Source organism: Egretta garzetta, unplaced genomic scaffold, assembly GCF_000687185.1.
Source record: "Egretta garzetta isolate BGI_Z169 unplaced genomic scaffold, ASM68718v1 scaffold215, whole genome shotgun sequence".
Lineage (NCBI taxonomy): Eukaryota > Metazoa > Chordata > Aves > Pelecaniformes > Ardeidae > Egretta > Egretta garzetta.
In genome coordinates this window covers 7,301,922-7,312,160 of record NW_009259719.1, presented here as the reverse complement: position 1 = coordinate 7,312,160, position 10,239 = coordinate 7,301,922, and the positions used below count along the sequence as shown (strand labels likewise).

Genomic DNA, 10,239 nt, shown 5'->3' with positions numbered 1-10,239 from the left:
CAGGCAGGCAGGAGGGAGGTGGGATTAGGGCTGCCACAGGTGGAGCTGCTGCCTCAGGGAGCCTATGCTCGAGGGACAGCGTGGGGTTTGGGGGTGCCTGCCAGGCTTGGGGCGTTTCCCAGGGATGGGAGTGCTGGGAACAGGTTTCCTTGCATGAGGGACCCTCTCCAGGCACAAAGTGGAGCCCCAGAGCCAGTGTCCAGAGGTCTCTGGCACTGATGCCCATGCTGGCTGCCCCGCAGATGGCTTCGACAGCATGAGTGCGTGGAGAAGCTCAACATGCATGCCATTCTGAGCGCCTCTGTGGGCCAGGAGCAGCTCCTCACCGAGCTGCTGGTCACCTACACCAAGGTGAGCCCCCGTGGGAGCAGTAGTGATCCCCGTGCCAGGCCTTCAGCCTTGAACTGGGCTTGTCTTGTGGACAATGTGCACTTTTGGAATAAAAGGGTGAAGAATCTGCTGTATTTCCAGCAAAAACATTTGACTGGTGGTTTGCCAGTGTTGCTTTTTAAAAAAATTAAAGGTCAAGCTGTGGTATTTCTACTTGCTGGTCTCTAGTTCCTCTCTGGAGGTTGCATTGTTCTCTTTCGTGCACTGGTCCCCTCTAGTTGCAGATCTCTGCCCTATACCTGGAGTGTTGCTGCCCCAGAATGTACCAGGCTCCACTGGGAAGTGTGGTGCCCTGGACCTCCCCTGCTTCTCAGGGTCGTCTTCCCCCTTTACAACCCCAGGAGCTCTCTCTGCACACTGGTTTGTTGGTGAAAAGCTGTTGATTTCTGAGCTGGGTGAACATAAAGGCAGCGTGCCCCACGGCCACCCTCCTCTGTGGGACAACTCCAAGGTCTATGTGGTTGAGCATTAGTGATATAACTGGTTCCCGCTCTGGCACTGGTCTGAAAGGCTTTGCTCCCCCATCCCTTCCCTGTCTAGATTCCTGTTCTCATTGGGGAGCTGATCTCTGTGGAGATCTGGAAGCACAAGATCTTTCCGGTGCTGTGCCAGCTGGAGGACTTCAAGCCAAGAAGCACCTTCCCCATCTACATGGTGGTGAGTAGAGGGGGAACTCCGTATGGGAACAAGCCTGGAAATGGGGCAGGGACCTTCTATGCTTAAATCTCACCCTGACAATCTCAGAGCTGGGGTTTTACATCTCACCAGGCAGAAAAGCTGTGGTGGACAGCATGAATCAGTGGGAAGCACCAGGTTTCCCAAAGCCACAAGTAACAAACCCATGTCCTCACCCCCCAGGAGGGACAGGGACCCACTCCTAGGGGAGCTCAGCCCCGTGTAGGGCTGTGCCCCTGCCTAGTCCCATGCAGGGGCTTTGCCAGCTTTGTGCTCCTGGCTTGCAGCTCCCAGTGCGACTCAGTGCTACCCTGGCTCACAGGCAGCAACACCCTCAGGGTATTTGCCCTTCTTTGAGCACCATTTTTCTCTGGTGCTTTTAACCAGAGGGCTCTCTGAGGTTACGTGCCTCCAGGTCAAAAAAAAAACCATAGCTTTTTCTTACCAAGCTTCTGGGACCAACGGTTCCTTGGGCTGTTCTTGGCAAGGGAGCCATCTTGGGAGCTCGGCTTCCCTGTGGAGGCATGCAGCCCTTGACCTAAGGGAATCTGCCTGAGGCTTGGAAGTTTTAGCCCATTTTCAGTCCAGGGTAACACCTTGCTGGGGAAAGGTTGTGTCTTCCCTGGGCAGCTGTTTGTCTGCAGCATTGCCTTGGGGCAGTTACCTCGTGGTTCCCAGTCTCGGGACAAGACTGTCTGTCCTAGTCCAAGGGGCTGAGAGCAGTGCAGCTGTGCAGAGCGCTGTCCCGTCTCAGGCAGTGGCTCTGTGCTGGCGCCAGGGGCTGCCACTTGCCCAGAGGCTAGGGTAGTACTGCCTCTGTAGCACAGAGACAGAGCCCTGCCTGCTGGGAAGGAAGGGGGGTTCTATATCAGCATGTTGCAGTGTCACAGTCACGTTAACATAAATATTGATATGCACTGGAATTGCTTTAAAGATTGCATTACTTATATTTGGCTCTTGGACTTGAGTTTGGCCACAACTACCTAAGCAGCTTCTTAGAAGAGCCCTTTTCCCAGTCCTGTTGCCTGTGTCCTTGGTGCTGGTGACTGCTCTCCTGTTACCTCACTCTTGCCGCTTTCCTCCCACAGCTGCATCATGAAGCCTCCATCATTAACCTCTTGGAGACAGTGTTTTTTTACAAGGTAAGAGGCAGGCTCAGCTGTCTTCAGTGTAAAGCCCCAGGGGTCAGAAACCCACGGCTGGGGGGGGCTGGTCCTCTGTGAAACTCTTGTTGTTGTGAAGGAGATCTGTGAGTCAGCAGAGGACAGCATTCTGGATTTAATTGATTATTGCCACCGAAAACTGACCCTGCTCGCAGCTTGGACTGCCACTAGACAAACAGTGACCCCGATGGAGCTTCGTCCTGAGGATCTGGCCAGCCCCTCATCCATGCAGGTGAGGAGAAATTCCTGTAGCTCACTGGGGACACAGGTGACGGGGGGTGTGGGCAGCCTGAAGAGGCACGGGGGGGGCCTTCCCGTGGACAACCCCTTGGCTGCAACCCCGGCACCTCCCGCCCATCTCGAAGGGTGTCTGGTGTTGGTGCTCCTCCGCACCAGCAGCTCTGCTGGGCTGGTGGCTGCACCCACCTCCCTCCATCCTGCAGTCATGTTCCTGCCCTCTCTGTGACAGTGCCAGCTTGGGGCTTCCTGCAGGACATAGTCTGAGCTCTGTGTGGGAGGGACAATGGAGAGTTGACAGTTAGGCAAAATATTCAGTAGAGGGGTTTTGGCCATTTGCCGTTGCTCTTGAAAGCTGTGTGGGTGTCTCCCTGGTGCTTGTGAAACCACCTTAGCTCAGGTTGCCACTGGAGCCAGACTGGGTTAACCAGGAGAGGGATCCTTCCCTAAATCAATGTACGATATGGCTAGGAATTGTCCTTATGTGTTTCCCCCGCAACTTGCTCAGCTTTCTGAGAAATACCTCCTGTTTGTGCTGGTCTGGGCCAGCAGCGAGCCCAGAGCTGTTCCCAGTCAGGTGTTCCTGGGCTGCCACACACACCTTCCCAGTGCAGGAGCTCTCCCTGCTTCTGGTGCTTCTCATTACCTTGAGTTTTCTCCTTAAACTGTGCACATCATGAGGAGTGTCTGGAGAAGCAGGGTTAAAGCGATAGCCTGCAAGCTTGGCCGTACCTCCCCATGTTGCCTTCATCCTTTGGCTTCTTGCCCAAGCACGTGCTCCTCTTCCAGAAAAGGGAAGGAAGTGGACGGGTCAGAGCACAATAGGGATGTTTTCCAGGAAATGTTTTCCCAGCTGGGGAGGGGAAAGGGGTGTCTCTGTTAGTGATTTGACATGGCTCAAGTTAAAAAAAAATACCCTTTCTAGCCAACAGGGTTCTAAAAAGCACTCGTCTCACAAGGAGCCTGGTTTCCTCTGATTCATTCCAGCCCCGCCTGACTCTACACACGATAACCCCCTATGAAAAAGCTGTTCCTGTCCTCTCCTGTGTTGTGGAGCCTGTTGTCCTTTGTGACTGTGTATGGTGGTAACCCCCTAGAGCAGGACCTGCTCTGCTGTCCCCCAGAAGCACAGGCAAAAGATAGTCTCTGCCTGAAGGTAGCAAAGATGAGGGCTGGATACCAGGAGGAGGAGTTTGGAGAGGGAGGTGGGGGGGAAGAGCCCATAAGGCTTTCTTAATAGTGTGTGGGGCACCGGCACAGGGAACGCAGGGCTTCTTACCACAGGAATTTGGAAGGGAACTGTTGCACTGGCGCTTCAGAGAAATGAGTTGCTGAGGTCAGTGCTCTACTCAGAAAGATGTGAGCAGTGGGGACTGGAGAGTAGAAGCTCTGCCTGGGCCAGGGAGAAGGACTTGGCACCTCTCAGCCTAGCCATCCTGATGGTCTCGAAAAAGGCTGAGTCAGAGGGTGGTCAGCTTGTTAGCCTGAGCTCATGGGGGATGAGCAGGGTGTCCACACTGCCTGGGAAGGGAAGGAGGCCGGGTGGCTAGACAGCCTGGTGTAGCTGTGGGCTGGGGTAACCACAGGCAGCTATTCTAGCTGGCTGTAGGCAAGCTGAAGGGGAGAGGCAGATCCAGGAGGGGTGGATGTAGGACTGCAGCTGTGCCAGGGCCAAGTTTCTCCCTCCTCATCTTCCTCCTCATGTTCATCTGCTGATCATGCAGCTCTTTCAGGGGGTGTCCCTGTGCAGGGGTGCTGCTGCTGGTAGCCCCTCACGACCTGTTAGGTGTAGGGAGATGAGGGACAAACAACAGTGGGCTGCAAGCGCTACCATGGCTGCCCTGGCAAACAGGCAGTGCTGGCACAGTCAAGATGAGAAGCAGAGTTTGTTTTGCAGGACTCTGATTTCCTCCCCAGTCTGTGGTTACCGATGTGCAGCCAACAGGCTGCCTCCCTGCAGCTCCTGGGAAATGGGGCCTGAAATCCTGAGGCTGTGCTTGTCCCTCAGCAGGAGCTGCAGAAGCAGGCAGAGACGATGGAGTTTGAGATTTCCCTGAAAGCCCTGTCCGTGCTGCGGTTCATCACTGATCAGGTGGAGAGGTAAGTGCCCAGGAGCAGCAGAGGACACGCACCAGGCTCTCCGACTGAGAGTCCCACAGGGCTGCAGTGGGTGCCTGGACCCTTTCAGCAGCTGGCTGTACCCGTGGTGGCAGTGGCACTGCACCCTGGAAGGCAAGCGCAGCAGCACTCCATCCTGCTCCATGGTACTCACAGGAACCCAGATCATTGTTTTTTTACTGCCTCTCCCAGTAGCCTCAGGGAACATTTGTATCTATTCTGGCATTTGTCTGTGAGTGCCATTTCACCCTTTCTGTCATATCTCCAGCCTGCCCCTGAGTGCGCTGACACGGATGCTGAACACCCATAACCTGCCCTGCCTCCTTGTCGAGCTGGTGGAGCATTGCCCCTGGAGCTGCCGCGAAGCAGGTACGGATCATGCACCCTTGGAAACCTGAGGTGCCATGGTGGCAGCTGGGACCTGCACCCACTGGCAGGTCTGCCACAGGAGCCCTTGCAGAAAGCCGCTCCCCCTCTACCCTCCCTTCTGCCCTCCCCTTGCTCCTCTCTAGAGCTCCCTGCCTGAAGCTGTTCAGCTCAAAAGCAGCTGCAGCGCAGCTGGCCTGGGGACCCGGCAGTTCTCCCAAAAGCCGATCCTCGCACAGGGCTGTGTCTCTCCTGAGCTGATCACGGCCAGGATGGGAGCAGGAGCATAGCACATCTCCCAGCCCCTCCTGCTCCTCTGAGGAGTCCTGTCCTGGACAGAGAAGGACCAGAGTGTGTCTGCATCTCTCTTGGACTAAGAGCTGGAGCCAGACATGGCCTCTCCCAGGCACCAAACCCATTGCCCTGAAGCTGCTGGTCATTGAGCTTCTCTCTTGCCGAAGGCAAGGTTGTGCCTATTGGCCATTACATGCACCATCGGCCCTGCCTCCTGCACCGCTGTAGCCAAGCGTGTGTGTCCCCTGCCAGCCCCCTGGCATCCTCACTGCCTGCCTCTGAGCAGTGGTGGGGCACAGCCTGGGGCGTGGGAACCCGCATGCCCCTCCACAGCCCAGCACCAGGGGGGTCACAGCGCAGGCAGGGGAGGAAGAAGTGCTGGGAAGCACGTGGCTCTGTGCCTGCTGAGAGGAGCCCAGCTGGATGTGGGAGCTTTCCTCCTTCCTCCAGCCAGGAAACACATCCCTTCTCTCCACCTGTGTGCTCGGGGTTTCAGAGGGAGCTTTGATCCAGGGCCCTGAGGGAGGGGCTGGAAAGAAACAAGAGTGCAAAGGCATTTCCAGGCTGTGCAGATGCAGGGTTACATCCCCTCCATCACCCAGAGCAGCACAGTAGCTCCCGGAGTTTGTTTTGTCATTTCTGTTACGTTCATGCTACTTCTGGCTTTCACTGGCAGAAGAACCTCCAGAAGAGCAGGTATTGGCCACAGTGATACCCCAAAATGTACCTTTCCAGCCACTGTTGCTGCAGCATGGGCTCCCCCACCACCCCCTACCAGTGCTCTACACTCCTAGCCAAGTACGGAGGGAGATATGACAGGGATCTTTTGATTCCTGCCACAGCCCTATTGTTTTAATAGATATTCTTTATGCTTTTCTTGCTCTCTAATATATTGTCTCAGTACCAAGAAGGCTGCTGCACTGAGCAAAGGGGTGGGGAAAGCGAGGCAGCCAGAAGCAGAGGGGTTTGCCTGTGGTGGAGTGAGGAAGCAAGTGCAGGCCAGCATCCCCACCTTTGAGGTGTCCTCCCTTGGGCAGTGCTGTCTCTCCCTGGAGCCGTGTGTGCTTCTGTCCCTCAGGCAAGCTCAAGAAGTTTGAGAATGGCACATGGCATGTGGTGCCCCCAGAAGACCAGGTGAAGATGACCAAACTCGATGGGCAGGTGTGGCTTGCCCTCCTCAACCTCCTGCTCAGCCCCGAGTGCCAGCGCAAATACCACTTCGATGGCTTCAACAAGAGCCAGCTCCTCAAGGTAGGACGCTACACCACGAAGGCTGTGGGCCCCGCAGCACAGAGCAGGACCTTGCCAGCACCAGGCACCTCCAGGTTTCTCTCCCCATCCTCACCGTGGGCTCCTAGGAGCCAGTGGTGGGAGAGCAGGGGGGGGTCTATCACCATGCCAGCAGCAGAGGTTGCATTTGCGAGTGCACCTTGTGGGACCCCCATGGGTTGCTCTGCCAGTGCCTCACAGATCCCTGCTCTTGCCATGCTGCTTTCCCAGCTCTGGCTCCCTTGTCTTGACCTCTCTCCATTCTCTTTTCTCTTCCCCTCCATGGCTGCAGCTCCGTGCATTCCTGACAGACGTCCTCATTGACCAGCTGCCCAACCTGGTGGAGATGCAGAGATTTCTGAGCCACCTCGCGGTGACAGAGCCGGTTCCCCCCAAAAAGGATCTCGTCTTGGAGCAGGTATCCTTCCTCTGCCTTTCCAGCCACTCTGCTTTAAGCCTGATAGCTCCCTACCCCCCTTTCACTCCCACCAAGCTCAGCTCTGGAGAGATGGTGCCCTGGTAAAGCGGCCAAGCACCCATTTCACAGTTATACCCTTATTGGCAGCAAAGTTGTCCATGGGTGATATGGGATCCTCATCCTGTTACCGCAATGGCCAAGCAGTTGCAGCTGAAGGCATAAATGCTGGCTTATAAACAGCTCTCCAGATTGCACTGAGTGGTGGCTGCATGGGGCAGAGGCAAACCCTGGCTTGTTTTGACAATTAACCCTTTTATTTAACACTTATCAGTGTTTTCCTGCTTTTTTTACTCCTCAGGGAAGAGTCCCGGTTTACAGCCCTGGCCCGGGGCTGTGTGGCACACTGCATACGGAGGGATGCCGAGGTCTGGTAATAGAGGCTAGAGTCAAACTGGTCCTAGCCAAAGGCTGGGGCTTGAGAGTTGGGCCCTGAGGGTCTTCAAACAGTGTGAGGTTCTTGGTGTTTTTAATCCATGCAGTAGTAATCTCTGGAGAAAAGAGTTTTCTACTGCTTTCTTGTGAGCTATGGGGAGAAACTGGGAGGGGGGGGGGGGGCAGGGGGGCAGATCTGCAAAGAGGCAGCTGAGAAGGGCTGGGAGAGCAGGGGCTCTTCCCCTCTGCTGGAGGCTCCCATGCCGCTTCCCGGAGCGGATGGGTAGGACAGGCAGTAGCCACTTGGGCTGTGCAGAGGGGGGGGGGGCGGCGGGGCGGAGGATTTGCTCCATGTGCCTCGACTGCTGGCATGTCAGTGGGGCAGGGACAGGCAGCTGCCGCACTGGGGACCTCACCCAGCCCTTGCCCAGGCTGCTGCCCTTCTCCACAGCTCTGCTTCTGTGCCGGTGCTGCTCCTGCCTCTGCCAAGGGGTGGACAGGGGGAACCAGCTGGAAGCACGCATGTGGGCTCCCTGCTCTGCCCAGAAAGCGGTGAACTCACTCCTTGTCACCGAGCCAAGCTGAGGAAAGGCCTTTTTCCATTCAGCTGCTCCCAGAGCAGCTTCCTCCCCATCCAAGCCTGGCTATTTTTACTCTGCTGGAGAAGGCAGCACTGTTTGAAGCAGCATCGTCCTCTCCAGAGCCTGAACGCCACGCGCTGCTCTTGGCCAGTGCTTTCCCTTTTGTGCTGGCCAGCCTTTCCCCGGGTGTTCGTCTTCGGGGAAGTGACGAGTGGAAAAATCTGCTCAGGCAAACGGCTCCGGAGCACGGGGTTCACGCCGCTGCCAGCGCACAGGGTGCTGAGATCCCAGGGCTTTCTGTTTGGGAGCCTGGGCCTCAGGGCTGAACTCTCGCTCCCAACCAGACCCTGAAGGTTTTGCCTTGTTTCACCTGAACGCTCATTGGTGAGCGGATCCGTCCCCTCCCTGTACCCAAAAGCCCACCCTCACTCCCTGCGCCTTTGCTTCTGCATGTGCTGCCTCCGCTTGCCCTCCTGGAGGGGTGCACTCCTCATGCACAAGGCCAGCCACCCCCCCAAATGCCCCTGTACCACAGCACTTTCAGTCCAGCTGTGAGCACCCCTTCCCCCTGCTCTGCCTCTCCGGCCAGGTTCCCGTCATCTGGGACCACATCCTCAAGAAAAATGCGGGGAAGTGGGAGGCCATCACTAAGCACCAGGTGAAGCATGTCTTCAGCCCCACTGAGGAGGAGCTGAAGCTCCAGGCACACAGGTAAGGCCCTGCCACATACACACGGGATGCCCAGTGGAGCCAGTATCCCCATTAGCAGGGGCTGGAGCTCAGCACTGGGAGGATAGAGGGCGTCTGTGGTACTGGCTGGGGATGTCTGCTCAGCAGTGGGGTGCAGCGGGGACAGCTCGATGCTTGTTGGCGATTCCCTGTGAGCAGCCTTGCCCCCTCTTTGCCTGCTGCAGGTGGGCACAGACCTATAGCCTGGACATGATGGAGGCTCTGGCCCCTGACAAGCCCCGCTGCAGGGTGTGCGGCATGGAGGCGGCCAAGCGGTGCTCTCGCTGCCGGAACGAGTGGTACTGCACGCGGTAAGGGAGCCCTGCCACCCCCCGGTGTCCCCCTGCCACCCCTCCAGTGCCCGCTGTTCCCCAGAGCACCACAGACCTCGACGGAGGATGCTGTGAAAGGGCCAAGGGGAGCCGGGGTCCCACTGCTGCTCAGCACTGCTGGCTCTCCGTTTGCCATGGGCCTCTCTAAGCCTTGTGGTGGGGCTGATGTGCTGGTGGAGGAGATGCTGGTGGGTGTTGTGCTGCTGCTGCCTGTCCATGTGTCTGCCAGCCCACACCGATGGCAGCGATGGGCTGGGTTTCCCACGGTGACACCGTCTCCCTCTCCTGCACCGTGGTGGGGCAGGAGCGGGGAGAAAAGCACCCATGGCTCTTTGGGTGTGGGTGATGGGCTGAGGTGTGACATCTGGGATGGTGGCAGTGAATTAAATCTTCTCTGGTCCTGAACCATATCGCAAGGTCCATCTTAGCCCTCGGAACTGGGGTCTGCATCCACCTCCCCGTTGGGCTAATGCTTGGCCATGCCAGATCGCCCCCAGTGCCTGGAGGAGCATGGTGCTGGGGTTTGTCCTTGTTGCTGGCTCGCTCTCGGGATGGATGTGGCACCACTGCATCCTTGCTTGAGCTGCGGGTGCCCCGCTTCGCAGTAGAGTCCCTGAGCAGTGGCCTTCCCTGCCACAGAGCGTGCCAGGTCCAGCACTGGCAGAAGCACAAGGCTGCCTGCAACCTGATAGCTGGGGCACCAAGGAGGGCGGACGACCCCTAAGAGAAGCAGTGATGGGCATCTGGCCCATGGCTCGGCGAGGCAGAGGTTCCCCCTGCATGCAGCCCAGCAACCAGAGAGGAGAAGCCGGCAAAGGCCCCTTCTCCCTGCTCCCAGCCCTGGGCAGCGCTGCCTGGGTTTGTCCTCTCCTCTCCCACTTCCCCACCAGCCTTCTCCAATAAACCTCCGTGTGCACCTCACCGCTGCTTGGCTCCTGCTTTTTTTTCTCCTAGACGAAGATGCTAAACCTCTTCCTCCCCTCCCTTGCACCTAGGGGAGGGGGGGCGTGGGTCCATTTTTCCCCTTTGCAACAACAGAAAGCCCAGAGAGGCCCCAAAAAAGAGCAAATAAGATTGTGGTTACTAGAAGGGCCAAGCATGTGAGCCAGGGGAGGGAAGGGGGCGAGAAGGCCTCCATGCTGCCTCTCGTATTTCGGCTGGCGCTTAGAGCAGCGGGGAGAGGCAGAGGATGTGGTTAGCATGAACACCTCACTGTGAGAAAGCAAACGTAGCTT

General features: G+C 57.3%; 1 protein-coding gene across 1 annotated transcript; it reads left to right on the top strand.

Annotated features, from left to right (window-relative positions):
- Positions 1-232: 232 nt before the first annotated feature.
- On the top strand, positions 233-9,776 carry ZMYND10 (zinc finger MYND-type containing 10). Its single transcript, XM_035894759.1, has 11 exons — positions 233-351; positions 931-1,047; positions 2,154-2,207; positions 2,308-2,460; positions 4,474-4,565; positions 4,852-4,952; positions 6,322-6,494; positions 6,805-6,930; positions 8,533-8,654; positions 8,858-8,983; positions 9,644-9,776. Exons 1-11 carry the CDS (start codon positions 280-282, stop codon positions 9,726-9,728), a joined length of 1,221 nt encoding a protein of 406 aa, XP_035750652.1. The 5' UTR covers positions 233-279; the 3' UTR covers positions 9,729-9,776.
- The last annotated feature ends 463 nt before the right edge of the window (positions 9,777-10,239 follow it).